Raw genomic sequence first — 20,348 nt, forward strand, 5'->3', positions numbered from 1 at the left:
GTATAAACAAAATGAGAAAATGTACTTTATGCACACATAGTCAAAGGATTGTATCATCTAATTAATCAGATAAAAACACATTTTTATTTTGGTATTCCAGACCATAACTCCTGCGGTTACCCGCATCTCTTCGCTTTCAGCTAACACGTTACATTTGTTTTTATACAGACCTTGTAAATAACGCTACCAACAAAAGCGGACTGAGAGCTCAACCTAGACAGTAGTAAATGAATCTGTCCAAAATGAGACAGAACTATCAAGTGTGAATCACTTTGAAAATTAATGTTCCAAATGGGTAACATTTGATATTGACGATTTGGTCATGAGAATGGTGGGGTTTTTCAAATTCTCCCAAATGCATTAACACTATGAACAGTTTCTTGAAAATGTCATTTGAGCTTCAACACATAAGATAAACATTCAAAGTAGGATAAAAAAAAAAACGGAGTTACGGAACCGTTTTAAAATATCAGTAAGTTTCTTTTGCTTACAGAGTAACACTATCTCCTAGTGTTGACCATTAGGCAGCAGATACGGCTCTTCTGAATGCTTGTGGTGTGTAGGCCCAAAACATAGAATAAGACTTGATAGAGCGGACATTCCAATACAAATCCTTGTTCCCTGGCGGGTGACTTCAAATTGTATGTCATTGTCAGCCAGAAGGGTCTGCGACTCAAGTCATTTTTCTCCTGTGTGTGCGAGCGCTGTATCTCAGTCTGAGTGTGTTTCACTATGTGTGTGTGTGTGTGTTAGACGTTGGAGGAGAACAGTGGTCCAGTGGTAGCAGTGGTGAACACAGGCCCTGTATAAAGCCCTGTGTCCCCTGCCACCTCTCCCATGGCCTGCAGAGCCACCGTAGCAGCCATGGCTTTGGCATGCTTCTTATTGGGACTGGCTGACGCAGGCTGGAAGTCTTGACCATTTACCACCACCTGGGGTACAGCGAGAGAGGAGGAGAGGTTATAACACAAACCATCTGACAAAGTCATCCATAAACTAATAAACAACCCCATGCAAACACACAGGCTCATAGCACGTATCCACACCTTGAAAAGGAAGTTCTTACGGTGGTCTGGGCCACTGTGGGTCACCATAACAAACTCTGGAGGAATCCACTTCTTCTTGTTACACATCTCCATCAGAGCAGACACTGGGTGCTTACCTGGGGGGGGGGGCAGACGGTCAATACATTCATCAAATCAATTCTAATTGATTGATTCTATAGCACTTTAAAAAAAATAAAAAATGCTTTATTGGTAAATTGAGTGAGGCTCACCCAGTAGATCCTTCATCACAACCATACCGCCCGACTTCTGAGTCTTCTCTCCCTCAGCCACCAGACCTACGGTCAGATTATTAATCATCAATCACACATTATTAAGCATCATTAATAGCCTTCTGGAATAATATCGCTGTGCATAATGCTTTGGTGGAAAGCATGGGTCACTTCATTTCACCTTTGCGGTCGGTCTTGAAGTCGATGATGATTGGCTCGACAGTGCCCTCGCGGTGTCGCCCTAGCCCCTCCCCTGTCCGCCATCCCATCTTCCTCATGAGAAACTCCCCTACTCCTCCCGACACCGGGGCTGCTCGCAAGAACTGGTCCTACAGAGAGAGAGTGGCAGGAGAGAAAGGAGGAAGAGAGGGAGAAAGAGAGGAGAATAACAGAAGAGAACCATGGAGTGAGGAGGAAGAGAAGAGGGATAGCGAGAGAGTGAAGAGGGAGGGGAGAGGAAGAGGCAAAAGCAGATAATTAGTTTCCACCTTGAAAACATCTCAACCACCTAATCCACTCACTCTGTCTCTCATCCAGTCACACCACTGTCACAGTCAGACTTGAGTTAGAGACTACCTTCAGGACAACTCGCATGCCTCTGGATAACAGTTAACGGTGTGTGTGTGTGTGTGTGTGTGTGTGTGTGTGTGTGTGTGTGTGTGTGTGTTACTCTGTCTGTAGTAACCTCTACCCCTATGTGAAACACTAGAAAAAACTATCTGTGGTGACAGCTTTTGAAAATCGTGCGTTTGAGAGAACATTACTAGAGAAACTTCTAAACACATTAAGAGTACAGATGAAATGAAATCAATTCTGTGGTGAAACTCAAGACACAGCCGAGAGACTTATTTCTTCACACATTATACACACACGGTTACACAAGATGTATAGTAAGGCGCTGTGTGGTGTACGTACCTAGCCCCTCATCACCGGCCCAGCATCAGACAGGAAATGAGAGGGGGGCCTGACTGTGGCCATGGCAACAAGGACAGCTACAAGGACTGACCCTGAAACAAGTGTCCAATACACAGAGAGGTGAAAGTTCACAGGTCACCCCTGTGAACCCACACCTCTCTCCCTCTGCTCCAATCCAGACCCCTCTTATCGACCCCCTTTCTTAGGCTGTCCCAAGGACTGGGAGGAAGTTGCCCCTAGACACCTAGGTCAGCTTGGAGTTAGGATTTGCGGAAGGGAAGCGGATCCTAGATATGTGACTAGGAGCAACTTCTGACCGCAGCCTCCCCCAGGGCAAGGGAAAGAGCACAGGCATGTCCATGGACACCTGTAACTAGCCTAGGTCCCTCAGAATAGAGATCTCCCTCAGGCAGTGGTCTCCAATTGTGGTCCTGGAGCTAGTGTGCAGGTTTTTGTTATAGCCCTAACCTATACGACTCTATGCTGGGATGGAACAAAATCCTGCACTGTCTGGACTAGGGTTGGAGACCACTGACTGGTCTAAAACTAGACCCTGCTCATCTACTGGGAAACAGAATGCACCAGGACTGGTTGCTAGGGGCACCCAACAACCACACAAACATCACAGTCCATATGCTGGTAATGCTAGTGTGCTGTAAATCAATGTTAGCTGCTGTAATGCTAGTGTGCTGTAAATCAATGTCAGCTGCTGTAATGCTAACGTGCTGTAAATCAATGTCAGCTGCTGAAATGCTAGCAAAATGCATGTCACTAACATTAGTATGATCAATGCACTCTCATCCCTATATCATGTCTCTGAACATGTCCACAGCATATGTCCATGGCATCTGCATGTGAAGGATGTGTCATGTTAAATGAAGAATGAACTCAGCTGATCCATCACTCTCTCTATAGCTAAATGATGTGACAATGTGTAACCTAACCTGAGAAAGAGATTCCTCAGGATGTGTCATTTAAAACAGTAACAGTAGCGCCCTGCCTCTGTGTGTTTACAGAGCTCAGGGAGGCTTGGGGTACAGTTACACCCACTGGCTTCAAACAGCCCACTATAGAAACACTACAGGGTAGGAGGGTCCAGACGGGGTCCACAGACAGAGGCAGGATAAGTGAAAGAATAGTGCTTTTCCCTTTCCCCTGTTCTGAGATCAGTGTGAATCCAAGGAAAGAGACGAGGAAGCATCTTTAGACTACCGAGACGGACCCATAATCTCTGCCTTGCCCTGGGGTGCTAGAGGACAAGGGGGGGTTTCTGGGGTCTGCAGACTTACTTCCAGCTCTCCTCTTCCTCCCCTCCCTCCCTCATTCTCCAAGCCCCTATTCCGACTCCGAGGGGGACTCTAGTGGACAGACCAGAGCACCACTAGTAGCCGGGTGTCAGACCAGAGCACCACTAGTAGCCGAGTGTCAGACCAGCGCACCACTAGTAGTCGGGTGTCAGACCAGAGCACCACTAGTAGCCGGGTGTCAGACCAGCGCACCACTAGTAGCCGGGTGTCAGACCAGCGCACCACTAGTAGCCGGGTGTCAGTACTGCATTTGCACCTGCTTTGGTAAGAATGTCACATGTAAGGAATCTGCATCGCTACCCTTAACATGGTGTACGCACTTCACAGGAAATGTAATTAGTCAGAATGTGTGTGTTTTGCGGGGAGGGGTGGGGGGTGATGGAAGTGCAGGGAGATTTGTTTATCTCTGTATGTCAGATTAAAGATTAAAGTCTGGGTTCACCATGTTACCACTGTTAGACTGCAGTGCAAATATCAGGCTCAGTCAACATAAACAAGAGGCTTCCTTTACCGTCAGAGCATCTTTTCTGACGCAGACAGAAACACACAATACAGACAACAGATGCTCTCACACACACACATCAGTAAACTATGTACGTTAGCGCTGACAAGGGTTGCCATGGTAGCAGTGGACCCCACGTTTCGGGGCCCTTACATCTGACCTGGATTCCACTGAATAACAGTGGAACTACTCCATTCTAACCCAGTTTGTTCTACATCAACAGAACATTTATCAAACTAAATACAGTATATGTCTCTGGCTCTATGCGTACAGCCATTCAGTTATTTGACTAAGGCTGGGTGGTGATTAGGGAGCAGGCTGAGGAAGGCTTGTGAAGTGGGTACACCAGTGGGCGTGGGCGATGCAGACACCTGTAGGGTAGTGGGGTGGTATGTTTGGGGTGAGGAGCAGGTAAGACAGTGGACGGTACCTTCTTGATCCAGGCCTGTGGTCCGCTGTTGGACAGCTCCTCTGAGCTGAGCACCGTTGCTCCAGTAGAACCTGTAAACAGTCCAGGGATGGTGTTGGACTGGGCCCATGCATCCACCTAACAGAGAGAAATGTTTAGTGTGTGAGAAAGGAGGTGGAAAGAGCGTACATTATGCTTCTACAAACGCCTGTTTACCTGTTCCTGAGCACGGCTGAGCATGCAGATGGCGCTGACGTCGTACGGGTTCTCGGCCAGACGCTTCTGGGCCTTCATCCTCTCACCGACTGCCTGGGTGATGTCTACAGGCTAGAGGGGGAGACACAGAAGTCAGCACCACACACACACCCCAGTCATTCACACAAAAACACAATACTACACACACATACATACACCAGTGAACAACCGATTAAACGAATAAGGAAAATCCATTCACCATACAAGAAAGAAATCTAGACTTATTCCATGAGACCTAGATCAGTTGTTATATGAAACTACTTACATCTACGTAGTCGTCAGTATTTGTATTTTTAAGAGTTGTCAGTATTAGTACAGTTGTACACCCCCCCAAAAAATAAAACGCAACCTGTGGAATTTCAGCCAGCTTTGTTTAATAACAGTTGCATCAAATACAAAATTAGCACAAATTAACAGCAAGGTCACGGATGACGTCACCCGACTTCTCATTGGTCTGCCCATCTGACGATTGATGACTAATCGGTAACTCAATTCTAAACAACTTGTCATCGCCTGGAAGTCAGATTATTAAATGGTATTGCTCTGAGATTTGAGAGGTTAAATAATGCCCTTGATTGTACATTCAATTTGGAACTGGTGGGGGAGGAGGGTCAGTGTTTTACATGCCGCCCTCAGAAACAGCTATTCCAGCTAAACCCAGTCAATGCTGCTATAGGGTCAGATGAGGAGCACAGGTATGGCATTCTAACTAAACTCACCATACCACCTAAACCAGTGGTTATCAAATCTTTTTCATCCTGCTGGGCAGGACAACCCACCTAAGGCTTTTGGACTTTTCTATTTTCAAATCATCCACACCAATGTTTCTAGCTACTGTGTGTAACCATAGAACCTGGTCTCAAACTACATCCCAATAGAAATCAGCAGTGACCTACCATTTCAGAAACCACTGATCCAAACCACTAAACGTGGTAAAACACTGGGTTAAAACTAAAACCCCAAAATAAATCATATCTTTTTAACGCGTATGATTTTGAAATGCATAATATCTCAACTCACTTTCTCTCCCTCCTCCCTCTTTCACGACGACTCCCCTAAAACACCTTCATCTCTCTTAGTGTCACCTTATCCCCTCCTCCTCCCCCTCCCCTCCGTATCCCACCTGTAGCGGCGGCTCCGGGAACACACTATCACTCTCCTTGACGACCGCCGGCTCCTCCGTTGCCACGGACACCGCAGACAAAGGCGCATCCCCAGGCGATGTTTCCTTGGCAGCCGTTGCCAATGCCTTGGTCGCCGCCACCTTGGCCTTTTCCGCCTTCTTGTCGACGGTCACCCACTCTCCGTAAGCCCCTCCCCCGTCGCCCTCCTTCTTCCTGTGCTGGGAGCCCGACGACACGGGGAACTCCTTGGCGAACGCCGCCTCGCTCCGAACCGCTAACGCCGGCGATGGACGCACGGACGCGTTCTGAGAGAGGAGGGGGGAGGAGGGGCAGCACAGGAGTAGGAGGGGCGGTGGGGGGTGGGGGGGGGGTTACTGTTAAAAAAATGGGAGGAAAAAAATATAAAAAGACAAAGAGGTGTGTTTCAACAAGGGGAATGGTTGAAGAGGAATGGCTGGTTATCATAGCACTTATTGGGCCCAGTCTCAATCAGGGGGATTTATCTCCAGTGCACTTCAACCAGCAAACTTCACTCACATGACTGAGGTCTCCTTGGGATGGAAGTTTGTGGGAAAGTGCAAAAGAGTATAAATCTACCTGGTTTGGTTCTGGGCCCAAGGAGGCTTGCTGTCTGCTTTGCCCATCGCCTATGTTGGCGCAATAGGAAAAACAGTATGTTTGTTGTAAAATGTTATGTGGCAGCAATGGAAACAGCTCTTAACATCAGCCCAGGGCAAAACAGACAGCATACTGCAGTTCACTTCAACCATTCACCCAGTTAGGCACATCTCTTCAGTCCCACATAGTATCTATGTATGCACTCTACTGTAAGTCGCTCTGGATAAGAGCGTCTGCTAAATGACTTGTAAATGTAAAATGTAAATCTAAACAGTAACTAGTCTTTAACTATGTTCAAACAGTAACCATGTTCTGAAAATGAAATTTCACTTCAAACTGCCTCGATACATTTTTTATTAATAAGGAAATGTTTAAGCTCAGAATGTACTGTATATTCATGAAAGACATGTTGATGCTGTGTGTGTGTCTGTGTATGTTCAATGTTCTTACATTGAGGCTGAAGGAGATGCCCTTGACCTCCCTCAGGGCGGCTCGTCCAAACGGTTTGCCGTCGTCCTCGTCGTCAGATACACGGGGTTCAGCGAGGGCCAGCTCCCCTCCCTTCTCCACAATCTTCTTACACTTCTACAGAAACACACAGGACACAGCTAGAGGGTCAGTATTTCCATTACCATACAATTTCATGTCTAAGATTTGTGTTTTAATATGAAAAAGGTGCAAGACTAGATTTTGCACCAGGACAAATGCTTAGTAAATCTTCTCCAAAGCATATTATTACATGATTGTCATCATCATGACATTGAAGAGCACTTACGTCAGTGAACTCCTTGATGCTGATGCTGTTTGCCTGCTTGGCCACTTTCCTCTTCACATCCTCGATGGTGGCCATGTTGGGCTGGGGGGGACCTGGCGGGGGCTTGTTGGTGATGCTGGGGAGCGGGGCCATCTGGTGCATGGAGGCCATAGATCCCATACTGGCCAGGGCAGCAGTCATTGTGGCAGCTGTCATGCTAGCCATAGCTGCATTCATGGTCATGCTCATAGGCATGTTCATAGACATGTTCATGGGCATGTTCATATTCATGGGCATGGAGAAGGACATGGGGTTGGGTAAAGGCAGCTGGAGGACCGCTTTGGGTCGCAGGCTCTCTGGGATGGGTATCCCGGCCTTGGCACACATGGCGGCTGCATTAGCCTTAGCAATCTCCAGTAACTGGTCTTTATCTGTGAGGAGGGATGAGGAACACACCACAAACTTGCATTGAGACTTACTGTACACCGGTGTTTTTGTCAAGTTACCATTGGGGAAAATAAAGTTATTCAATTCAAATACATTGATCATTCCCCCCAAAATTGTGACATGCTTACCCAGCTCTGTGAGTCGTGGCGGGCTTTTGCTGGTGTCGCGGTTGGTGCGTGCCGGAGACCTCTTCTTGCGGAGGATGAGGACTGGGGAGTGGCTTGGCTCACGCTTCCAGCGGTCCCTCTGGCTCAGCTGGTGGCTGCCGAATGCACCCCTACCCCTCCGCCGCGAACCGGAGTGTGACCTCGATCTCTTTGACCTCCGAGCAGGAGATCGTGACTTGGACCATTTCCTTTTCGGCGACCTAGACTTTGAGCGCTTGTTCCGCGTTCTGGATTTGGACCGTGATTTCTTCTTTCTCGTCCCGGACTTTGAGCGAGACCTCTTCCTCCGAGACGGCGTCCTGGACTTCCTCTTGCGGCTTGGCGACGAGGACCTTGATTTCCTTTTCCTCCCTGGAGACTTGGTTCTGGACCTCCTCTTCTTGGAGGACTTTGCATCAGAGCGTTTCTTCTGACCAGGAGACTTTGACCGTGACTTTTTCCTCGTTGAAGGAGACCTGGACTTTGAAGATTCTCCTTCCTTCTCTGTCGTCTCTGCCTCTCCAGATGTTGGCTGTGGTTTAGGTTGAGGTGAGGCAGGCAGCTCTTCACCCTGAGGTGTCACCTTGTCCCCTCCATCAGCATCCATTTTGTGGGGTAAGGAATCTACAGAGCCATCCAAGGTTTCTGAAAAAACAGGTCCATCCGATTCCCCTGGCTCACCAGTTGGCTGGCCGATGAGGTTGGGATCAGATGCTGACGTTGACTGGTGGTCAGCGGAGGCCTCATGCTGCTCACCTGAAGGCAGCTCAGGAGGAATAGGACACTTCTGTGGAGACGTCAGACATTCTAAGGGCTGGGAGGAAACGGCTGGCTCTCCCTTACTGTTGTCCCCTAAGAAGGGTATCGGCTTCCACCCTCCTCCAGTGGCGGCGGCCATATTAACGACACCCTCAATGCTGCTTTCGGAAGCTAGGGCTGGCGGATCGATTGGAACCATTACATTTTCGTCTTTCACATCGGACTCATCTTTAGCCAGGGCCACAGAGGGATCCTTCTCGGCTGATTGGCTGTCTCTTGAGGCAGACCTGGATTTTGATTTGTCGTTTCTGGACGGAGAGGGAGATCCTGAAATCATCTCTCGGTGTTTCGACTGAGATCTCGTCTTTGATTTCGATCGCCTTCTGGATCTCGATCTAGACCGTCTGTCTTTCTTCAAGATCACGAGGGACCTTGACCGGGTTCTCCTGCCTCTCCTGGCAGACCCAGACCTTCGAGAATGTGACCCGGACCTCCGGTGCCGTGATCTGGAACGCGTGTGTCCGCCACGTCTTCTACCGGACCTCGATCTGGATCTCCCTCTCCTGTCCCTGGATCTGGACCTGCGCTTGCCTGAACGAGACCGCGAGCGTCTGGAGGACTTTTCCGGACACTTCTCCTCTAGTTTAGGGATGATATCAGGCAGATCCTGAGGTTTGCTCTCCTTGTTCCCAGGCTGAGGCTTCGACTCTGACTCCGACCCAGATGAGCTGTTGGACTTGTCACCATCTTTCTTCTGCTTTTTTTTCTTCTTCTTCCCAGAATGTCGTTTGTGCCGCTTGGATCTCCCATCATCCTCTTCCCCTGTGGGATGAATTACAATATTTTATTATTTTATAATAATCATCATGACATTTGATTCAATGGTGCAATATGTAGAAATTGACATTACCTGGTTGCTAAAAATTCTGTTTGTGACAAAAAGTAAAATTGTGTAGAGAATCACTGTACCATCTAGCTAAACTGCTGTGAAATATATTTTCAATAACCAAAAACTTTGTAAAATGAAGTAAACAGATCTACCATCAAACTTGCATTCAATGAGAATGAAATGTGAATTCTATATCTGTCAATGTGAATTGCGTCGTGCACAAAGCTACATAATGGACCTTTAAGTAGTCTGCTGATTATTAACATCAAACTGAAAAGGTCCACCACTGCTGTTATGCATAGTAGTATCTTGAGACTACTTACCAGTCTTTGCCTTGTCTCCATCAGAGTCTGCTGCTGATTCTGAGCCGCTCTCTTTCTCTTCCTTACGTTTCTTCTTTTTGCTTTTGTGTTTCTTGTGCTTCTTGTGCTTCTTGTGTTTCTTTTGTGGGACAGCACCCTCTTCCTTATTGGCTACACCATCTTTATCTGCATAAATAATGCAATACATTACAATTTCACTTGAAATAGATGCTTTCACCTGATCAAAACTGTAGTATCAGTGCAAATAAAGGAAAGGAGGTGAGAGAATATCACTTTGGACTATTGAGATACAGCCCTTGTGTTACTGACCTTGTGTGTTGTTGATCCCATCTGCAGTTTTACCATTGGGATGGCCTTCATCTGTCAGACTTAATAAAGAGAATGCAGGTATGAGATGACACCTGTACTTGAACTTACAGTAGGTTCACTCACTTTCTTATCAGTAGTGGTCTTGGTTTCTTAACAACATGACACTGGACACAACGAATGGACAATATCGATAAGTATGCGTGGGCTTGAATGATTAACGTGGTCTACATAATAACTGACAGGGCTTGTAAGTAAGCATTTCACTGTAAGGTCTACATCTGTTGTATTCGGTGCATGTGAAAAATAAAATGTGATTTGACATGCGAGGTAGGGGTGGGTATAATTTGTGGAACGTTCCAACAGGAATCTGTTCTAGAAACTTCGTAAATAACAAAGTTGCCAACAACGCGTACAAAGTTGTATAGCGGCAGAATAAGATACCGGGTAGGGAGTGGGCTATTTCATTAAGTTTGTCACTCAACGCGTTTATTCCGAAAAATGTCTGTCTTCACTCTGTTAGCCTATGGACAAACGTTAAGAATACGCTACGTGGTGGGTTGATGCCTATTCGGCAGCTAGTTAGCTAGGTGAATTTATCATTCTACTTTGTATGCGTTGTTTGTTGGCAACCTTGTACTTTACGCCGTTTTTGTAACAGATTCCTGTTGGAACATTCCACAAATTATACCCACCCTGCGAGGTAACTTAGATAGCTACTGTTAGTTATTTAGCGTTAACCTCAAATTAGAACGTGACTGTGTAACGTGAAAACTCAAATGCATAACTAAGTCCCCGACATTGCTTTTGACATAGCTAACTACACTAAACATCCGGATAATCCAGAATGTGTGTGTGTAAATTGTGTGTATTGCCTTTGCACACTGACTCTGTCAAACCAACGTTTCGGGGGAGTTCTAGCAAAGAGATCGCGTCCTGGTAAACTGCTAACGTTGGCTTGTTAGCAATCCAAATTTAGCATGATTAGCTAACTAGGAAGGTGCGTAGTGCGAACAAGCCCTGTACCGGCCCTGTACCTGGTGCCACGTTAGCTACCTGGTTTGCTTGAACCCAATAACCACAGAATAATAATCTTTGCAAGAACCAACCCATGAGACTACCGTGTTACTAGTCAGGTAGTTAGCTAGTTAAATACGTTGTAGCCACAGCAACTGCCTGCCTTGCACACTTTGTACTGCCGGACACGCAAGCTAGCTAACCTTGTAACGTTAGGCCAGCACAGAAAATCATACATTTCTCAAATTGCCCGAACAAACCATTCATGCCAGTAATGTAGGCTGTATAAAAACATATTTACATGATATCTTGACTCTCATCTTCAATTTCTTTTATCTTATTTACTACGAAATCGCGAAAAATTTGCTCGATGTTGGCCGCCATGTCTTTAGTAAACCCTCAATGTCTACAGCCACCAATGTGTTTTCCGCGGCGTCCGTTCAGCGCATGTGTAGCAGCACAGACCGACACCAGACGTTGGTTGCAACCCACCTCACATCGACAGACTGAAAAAGTTGTTCATGTTTGGGTGCGTACTCTCTTTGCCTCTGTCTGTTATAAACTGTCGGTGTAGTGAAGCACTTCGTTTATCTATTGGTCTCACTTTTGTAGTTTTCCTCAAGCTAATTGTTTTCCTGAAGTCTTTTTGTTGATATAGGCAGGCAGTAGATAGTAGTCTATCCTATTTTATTATTTATGACTACCTGCCATACAGGAGTGTCTTATTCATAAACATGGATTATGCGGCTTGGATTAGTTGGTTCCAGTTAATTTCTTTTTGATTTCATTATACAGTATATACTATTCAAACAGTATTCAGACAGTTGGAGTAGGGGAAGTCTTTGGACCTGTTGCTGAAGCATCATTGAAACAGCTTCAGGCAGAGCACATCTCCAGCTGTTTTCATTTCACAATGAACACAAGAGACACACCATGTAAAATGCTCCGTTTTTATTTTAAGAAGGGAGGACATACAACTTAATACAAACAGGATGCAGATGTTTTATGGTTCACAGGAGGGGGGGGGGGGGGGGGGGTAATTTAACATTCCTATTGTGTTAGTCTCCATCAGTTTTGTTGCCTTCAATGTATGTTGCAACTTGCCATCGAGTGACCAGTCCCTTTCATAGTGCATTGTATTGTCCATTCTACTTATTCTAATTCTACTGTTAGTGCAGGCCTCTTATGCTGCCATGGGGAAGGAGCAGATGGAAGCTCTCTTCAGTTCACAGTCCACTTCTGTCCACCAGCTCTCATCTGGGAGAGGGAACAAATGACAATGTTGTTAAATGAACCACTCATATAACATATCATCCAATTTTAAGGATCTAACTTTGATTGTGTCTAATAGACCTGTTGATTAAAACAGTATCAGAATGTTATGGTCATGAAAGAACAGAAATCTTATAATACAACATGCTCTCATAACCAAAACCAGGTTCATCTGGGTCCTTCCAAGACTTTTTATGATTTATAGCCTTATTTATCAACAGTCTCCAAGGTAGCATTTCACAATATAACCTGTTATTGATAGCACTGTGACTTAGAAAATATTATATTGTTAATACTTAAAAAGTTGTCAATATAGATATAAAATATTTTTAAAGGTATGAGTCTCACCAATTCTGAACATCTCCAGACAAGCCTGCTTGTCTGTCTGTGTGTCTGGGTGACCGGGCATCCAGTCACTGTAGCCCCAGGCGGACCCGTCGGTCCACTCTGACTGCTTATCCTGCAGGGGTCACAACACACACACACATACACACCATTAAAACTCTTGGAAAATGGCTTGGTTACTATTAGACATTCTGATTGAACAAGATTGAGAGGGTCATGGAATACTGACCTCCACGACTCTTGGTGGCCCTGGTCACCATGGAGACCGGGCGGGAGTGCAGGTCGCCGTTGGTTACGGAGGCCAGGTGTCAGTGAGGGGAGAGAATTCTGCAGGAGGACTGGACGCACACACACACACACAAATATTAGGACAGCTGTTTGTTTAAGAGAAAAGCGAATACGACTGACTGGGTGTATATTTCACCTCTGCCTCACTGAAGGTCATTAGTGTGGGGTTGAACTGATAGCAGTGGCCATCGATGACCTCACCAACACACTCTTTCTCTGAATGAGTCTCAGCCTTAGCACTCACCAGCCTGCCATCTACAGGGAGAAGGACAGCAAGCATACTCCATCAGTACACACACACACACAAACTGTACACACACACACACAAACTGTACACACACACACACACACATACTGTACACACAAACACTCTCTCACCCTGAGGTGTCAGTTTCATGCTTCTCTCCATCTCTCCAACAGGCCTAATGATGCGTCCACTCCTGATGTCCACCAGAGTTTTCTGGGAGTTCTCGGTTCCCTGTCTGAACTCATCCACAGAGTAAGGAGTGTACACTGGAGAAAGAGAAAGAGAATTTACACTGAGTGTACAAAACATTATGAACACCTTACCATGACATAGACTGACCAGATGAATCCAGGTGAAAGCTATGATCCCTTATTAATGTCCTTTGTTAAATCCACTTCAATCAGCTTAGATGAAGAGGAGGAGACAGGTTAAAGAAGGATTTTTAAGTCTTGAGACAATTAAGACATGGGTTGTGTATGTGTGCCATTCAGAGTGTGAATTGGCAAGACAAAATATTTAAGTGCCTTTGAACAGGGTATGGTAGTATGTGCCAGGCGCACCAGTTTGTGTCAAGAACTGCAATGCTGCTGGGTTTTTCATGCTCAACAGTTTCCTGTGTGTATCAACAATGGTCCACCACCCAAAGGAAATCCAGCCAACTTGACACAACTGTGGGAAGCATTGGATTTAACATTGGCCAGGATCCCTGTGGGATGCTTTTAACACCTTGTAGAGTCCATGTCCCAACGAATTGAGACTGTACTGAGGGAAAAAGGGGGGGTGCAACTCAATATTAGGAAGGTGTTCTTAATGTTTTGTACACACAGTGTATATAACCCTAAATACTTCTTCCAATAGTTATTTCCTTTTTTAGAGATTACAATTTCAGAAAAATGTAACATTTCAAAGCCCTGTACCTGGTGCCACTCTCCTGTCCATCTCACTGACGTGTTCCTTGACGAGGCCGGTGTTCAGGTCCATGATGAATTGTCTGGAGGGCTCTGTTCCCTGTCTGCGCTCCTCCACTGGGACGCTCCGGGGCAGAACCAGGACCTTGCGATCCTGAAGCCTACCTCTAGGGGATGACACTACATCATCCCTCACTGGGACACTCCAGGGCAGAACCAGGACCATGCGATCCTGAAGCCTACCTCTAGGGGATGACACTACATCATCCCTCACTGGGACGCTCCGGGGCAGAACCAGGACCATGCGATCCTGAAGCCTACCTCTAGGGGATGACACTACATCATCCCTCACTGGGACACTCCGGGGCAGAACCAGGACCTTGCGATCCTGAAGCCTACCTCTAGGGGATGACACTACATCATCCCTCACTGGGACGCTCCGGGGCAGAACCAGGACCATGCGATCCTGAAGCCTACCTCTAGGGGATGACACTACATCATCCCTCACTGGGACGCTCCGGGGTAGAACCAGGACCTTACGATCCTGAAGCCTACCTCTAGGGTATGACACTACATCATCCCTCACTGGGACACTCCAGGGCAGAACCAGGACCATGCGATCCTGAAGCCTACCCTACATGCATGCATACCAGCCCACAAACACACTGCCCTTGAACTTTGACCTCGTTATACAAGGCATGCGCTTATTTTGATCAGATAAGAACATACATAGAGAAGTAATCACTGCCCTATTGGTACAATTATTAACCACTGTGCCAGAAAAATAGTCTAGCATGATAAGAATTTATTGTAACAAAGTTCACAAGAGCAAAATCAATGTCAAGAATAAGTCCAACGTTACAGTCCAATGATATAGTGAAATGTAGTAATTTTGCATAAGCAGCCTATACTGTAATATTTCAGTTATTCTCAATTTGAGGAATCTCGTCTGTCAAAAAAAAAAGAAACATTAAAAACTTTCAGATTCTTACTTGACAAAGCCAGGAGCAACAATGCAAACGACCAAAATTGGCATGAATGATCAGTTTCCGAAGGAAATTCCAGAACGGCGTAAAGTTCTGTTTCCAATTTTCAAAGAAAATAGATTCAAAGCGAAACGAGTAGCTCTCGTCGTTGATAAACTATATATTGATAACCAGTTGTTCAGAGACACAAAGACTACTCCATGGTTATTTTAAAAATTACAAAGTTCTCATAGATGAGGAAAATGAACACAATTCTAGCCCGGTTATGGATTGTAACAATACAATAAAAAATATAGCTTTTCTATACTGTATATCTTCACATATAACTAATTGAACACACAAGCACTAATTCAACATAGTGAAGATAAAAACTAAGTAAACAGAAGGCACAGTATGTGTGGATGGTGTGATGTGTGTTTATTTTTTATTTTATTTGTTATGTTTGGAAAGTTGAGTGAGTGAGTAATGAAATGGTTGCATATCCCAGAGCCAATGTATTGCAGTGAGCCGGGGTATGAGAGAGCTTTCAATGCTGTTCAGATGATGGATATACTTTTATAATGAATTATATGTCTTATTTATTTATTGTCCTATCATGGTGGAACAGTTTTAAAATAAATGATACATTTGAGTTATTATTGTCCTATCATGGGGAACAACATTTTTAAAATAAATTATATCTAATTGTTTATTTATGATCCTATTTTAATGGTACGGTCCATGACCCTATACCCTAGACACCCACCTGAATGACCCAGATACTAAGGAGAAGTCCCTAACTGTTTTGTGTGCCTGCTGTAAGCGGTCTGTATGCAGCCAAAATGAGGTCAGAGACCAAGAGCAGCACTGCCCCCTCAAGATTCTGAGCCTGCTTGGCAGGGTTGGTCATGCAAAGCCAAAGCCCCCTAAAGGGAGAGCATACTACACAAGGAAATTCTCAAAGCTGCTAATGAGAACCTTGACGACCTCCTACCTAGCCGGTGGGGTGCCCCCACCCAGGCAGTGGCAGTGCTGGCAACACTAGCTGCAGTAACCCATGGGGAGGGGGTCACACTCAGACATTTTTATTTTTTTAAATTTTTATTTCACCTTTATTTAACCAGGTAGGCTAGTTGAGAACCAGTTCTCATTTGCAACTGCAACCTGGCCAAGATAAAGGATAGCAGTGTGAACAGACAACAACACAGAGTTACACATGGAGTAAACAATAAACAAGTCAATAACATGGTAGAAAAAAAGAGAATCTACACTGCTCAAAAAAATAAAGGGAACAGTTAAACAACACAATGTAACTCCAAGTCAATCACGCTTCTGTGAAATCAAACTGTCCACTTAGGAAGCAACACTGATTGACAATAAATTTCACATGCTGTTGTGCAAATGGAATAGACAAAAGGTGGAAATTATAGGCAATTAGCAAGACACCCCCAATAAAGGAGTGATTCTGCAGGTGGTGACCACAGACAACTTCTCAGTTCCTATGCTTCCTGGCTGATGTTTTGGTCACTTTTGAATGCTGGCGGTGCTCTCACTCTAGTGATAGCATGAGACGGAGTCTACAACCCACACAAGTGGCTCAGGTAGTGCAGCTCATCCAGGATGGCACATCAATGCGAGCTGTGGCAAAATGGTTTGCTGTGTCTGTCAGCGTAGTGTCCAGAGCATGGAGGCGCTACCAGGAGACAGGCCAGTACATCAGGAGACGTGGAGGAGGCCGTAGGAGGGCAACAACCCAGCAGCAGGACCGCTACCTCCGCCTTTGTGCAAGGAGGAGCACTTCCAGAGCCCTGCAAAATGACCTTCAGCAGGCCATAAATGTGCATGTGTCAGCATATGGTCTCACAACGGCTCTGAGGATCTCATCTCGGTACCTAATGGCAGTCAGGCTACCTCTGGCGAGCACATGGAGGGCTGTGCGGCCCCACAAAGAAATGCCACCCCACACCATGACTGACCCACCGCCAAACCGGTCATGTTGGAAGATGTTGCAGGCAGCAAAACGTTCTCCACGGCGTCTCCAGACTCTGTCACATGTGCTCATGTGCTCAGTGTGAACCTGCTTTCATCTGTGAAGAGCACAGGGCGCCAGTAGCAAATTTGCCAATCTTGGTGTTCTCTGGCAAATGCCAAACATCCTGCACGGTGTTGGGCTGTAAGCACAACCCCCACCTGTGGACGTCGGGCCCTCATACCACCCTCTTGGAGTCTGTTTCTGACCGTTTGAGAAGACACATGCACATTTGTGGCCTGCTGGAGGTCATTTTGCAGGGCTCTGGCAGTGCTCCTCCTTGCACAAAGGCGGAGGTAGCGGTCCTGCTGCTGGGTTGTTGCCCTCCTACGGCCTCCTCCACGTCTCCTCATGTACTGGCCTGTCTCCTGGTAGCGCCTCCATGCTCTGGACACTACGCTGACAGACACAGCAAACCTTCTTGCCACAGCTCGCATTGATGTGCCATCCTGGATGAGCTGCACTACCTGAGCCACTTGTGTGGGTTGTAGACTCCGTCTCATGCTACCACTAGAGTGAAAGCACCGCCAGCATTCAAAAGTGACCAAAACATCAGCCAGGAAGCATAGGAACTGAGAAGTGGTCTGTGGTCACCACCTGCAGAATCACTCCTTTATTGGGGGTGTCTTGCTAATTGCCTATAATTTCCACCTTTTGTCTATTCCATTTGCACAACAGCATGTGAAATTTATTGTCAATCAGTGTTGCTTCCTAAGAGGACAATTTGATTTCACAGAAGTGTGATTGACTTGGAGTTACATTGTGTTGTTTAAGTGTTCCCTTTATTTTTTTGAGCAGTGTATATACAATGTGTGCAAAAAACATGAGGTAGGCAATAAATCAAATAATTACAATTTAACAGATTAAGACTGGAGTGATAAATCATCAGATGATCATGTGCAAGTAGAGATACTGGTGTGCAAAAGAGCAGAAAAGTAAATAAATAAAAGCAGTATGGGGGGTGAGGTAGGTAAATTGGGTGGGCTATATACTGATGGACTATGTACAGCTGCAGCGATCGGTTAGCTGCTCGGATAGCAGATGTTTAAAGTTGTTGAGGGAGATAAAAGTCTCCAACTTCAGAGATTTTTGCAATTCGTTCCAGTCGCAGGCAGCAGAGAACTGGAAGGAAAGGCGTCCAAATTAGGTTTTGGCTTTAGGGATGATCAGTGAGATACACCTGCTGGAGCGCGTGCTACGGGTGGGTGTAGCCATCGTGACCAGTGAACTGAGATAAGGCGGCACTTTACCTAGAATAGCCTTGTAGATGGCCTGGAGCCAGTGGGTCTGACGACGAACATGTAGCGAGGGCCAGCCGACTAGGGCATACAGGTCGCAGTGGTGGTTCGTATAAGGTGCTTTAGTAACAAAACGGATGGCACTGTGATAAACTGCATCCAGTTTGCTGAGTAGAGTATTGGAAGCTATTTTGTAGATGACATCGCCGAAGTCGAGGATTGGTAGGATAGTCAGTTTTACTAGGGTAAGTTTGGCGGCGTGAGTGAAGGAGGCTTTGTTGCGAAATAGAAAGCCGACTCTAGATTTGATTTTGGATTGGAGATGTTTGATATGAGTCTGGAAGGAGAGTTTGCAGTCTAGCCAGACACCTAGGTACTTATAGATGTCCACATATTCTAGGTCGGAACCGTCCAGGGTGGTGATGCTAGTCGGGCGTGCGGGTGCAGGCAGCGAACGGTTGAAAAGCATGCATTTGGTTTTACTAGCGTTTAAGAGCAGTTGGAGGCCACGGAAGGAGTGTTGTATGGCATTGAAGCTCGTTTGGAAGTTAGATAGCACAGTGTCCAAGGAAGGGCCAGAAGTATACAGAATGGTGTCGTCTGCGTAGAGGTGGATCAGGGAATCGCCCGCAGCAAGAGCAACATCATTGATATATACAGAGAAAAGAGTCGGCCGAGAATTGAACCCTGTGGTACCCCCATAGAGACTGCCAGAGGACCGGACAACATGCCCTCCGATTTGACACACTGAACTCTGTCTGCAAAGTAGTTGGTGAACCAGGCAAGGCAGTCATTAGAAAAACCGAGGCTACTGAGTCTGCCGATAAGAATATGGTGATTGACAGAGTCGAAAGCCTTGGCCAGGTCGATGAAGACGGCTGCACAGTAATGTCTTTTATCGATGGCGGTTATGATATCGTTTAGTACCTTGAGCGTGGCTGAGGTGCACCCGTGACCGGCTCGGAAACCGGATTGCACAGCGGAGAAGGTACGGTGGGATTCGAGATGGTCAGTGATCTGTTTGTTGACTTGGCTTTCGAAGACCTTAGATAGGCAGGGCAGGATGGATATAGGTCTGTAACAGTTTGGGTCCAGGGTGTCTCCCCCTTTGAAGAGGGGGATGACCGCGGCAGCTTTCCAATCCTTGGGGATCTCAGATGATACGAAGGAGAGGTTGAACAGGCTGGTAATAGGGGGTGCGACAATTGCGGCGGACAGTTTCAGAAATAGGGGGTCCAAATTGTCAAGTCCAGCTGATTTGTATGGGTCCAGGTTTTCCAGTTCTTTCAGGGATGGGATGGCTACATTCAGAGAGGGGGTATATTATTGTGACCCTAGTGGCACAAAATCAAAGTCGGACTGCATGGAGATGCTTGGGAATATGGTCAATATGGGTGACCGTATTGTGGGTATTTCAGGGAAAAGGTGTACATTTGACCTCCATCATCTAGGATGTGACAATGGTAAATAAAATCTCAATTTTTGCCCATTTTTTTGCGCGGTCTTGCAGGCCTTCTCATGCAGCTGCAACTGCAAGTGCATTTGTAAATCAAGACCTATCTTGAGTTGGGCTCTGGGTTGGTGCAATTGTTGAGAAAGTGAGTTTATGGTTGTGTGGGGATAAGGGTTGAGTGTGTGTGGGTGTATGTGTATATCCCACAACTGTTGCAAAGGAGTAAAAGATGTTAGGGACAATAGAGGATCATCCACAGCTATATATAATACAAATCGAGGTGAGGGCGATGGAAATGCATTTGGCAGTTGATCTACTTCAATTTGGTAAATGGCACTGTGTGCTCTTTTCAAAGGATGGGTCCCAGTCGGTTATGGGCTATGGGATACAGGGGGTCGAGGGTGGTCTGCCGGGCATTGGGATGACAACCCAACTCGGGATGAGGAGGGCTTTTAGCGGGTGGAATAGTAGGGACCAATTGGAGGTTTACTTAGTAGAAATGCAAATATCATGGTACAGCTATATAGACACTCAATCATCATGTTACTTTTTAATG

General features: G+C 46.1%; 1 protein-coding gene and 1 pseudogene across 4 annotated transcripts; both read right to left on the reverse strand.

Annotated features, from left to right (window-relative positions):
- Positions 1–61: 61 nt before the first annotated feature.
- Positions 62–11,498, reverse strand: LOC129859864 (protein SON-like). Of its 4 annotated transcripts, none has more exons than XM_055930056.1 (13): positions 11,349–11,496; positions 10,034–10,092; positions 9,725–9,889; positions 7,736–9,334; positions 7,182–7,591; positions 6,857–6,991; positions 5,788–6,093; positions 4,626–4,736; positions 4,431–4,547; positions 1,458–1,605; positions 1,277–1,342; positions 1,047–1,162; positions 62–932 (listed from the first exon to the last, which is right to left on the reverse strand). In XM_055930056.1, the coding sequence occupies exons 1-13, from the start codon at positions 11,429–11,431 to the stop codon at positions 750–752; spliced, it is 3,498 nt and encodes a 1,165-aa protein (XP_055786031.1). In that variant the 5' UTR covers positions 11,432–11,496; the 3' UTR covers positions 62–749. The 4 variants fall into 4 exon arrangements, 3 of the variants coding, with proteins under 3 accessions (XP_055786031.1, XP_055786032.1, XP_055786033.1); XM_055930057.1 differs by having other exon boundaries at positions 788–932; positions 1,067–1,162; positions 11,349–11,497; XR_008760213.1 differs by lacking the exons at positions 62–932; positions 1,047–1,162; positions 1,277–1,342 and adding an exon at positions 2,192–2,283 and having other exon boundaries at positions 1,518–1,605; positions 11,349–11,498.
- A 732-nt stretch (positions 11,499–12,230) lies between these two features.
- On the reverse strand, positions 12,231–14,322 carry LOC129859883 (struthiocalcin-2-like; annotated as a pseudogene).
- Between the last annotated feature and the right edge of the window lie 6,026 nt (positions 14,323–20,348).

Source organism: Salvelinus fontinalis, chromosome 7, assembly GCF_029448725.1.
Source record: "Salvelinus fontinalis isolate EN_2023a chromosome 7, ASM2944872v1, whole genome shotgun sequence".
Lineage (NCBI taxonomy): Eukaryota > Metazoa > Chordata > Actinopteri > Salmoniformes > Salmonidae > Salvelinus > Salvelinus fontinalis.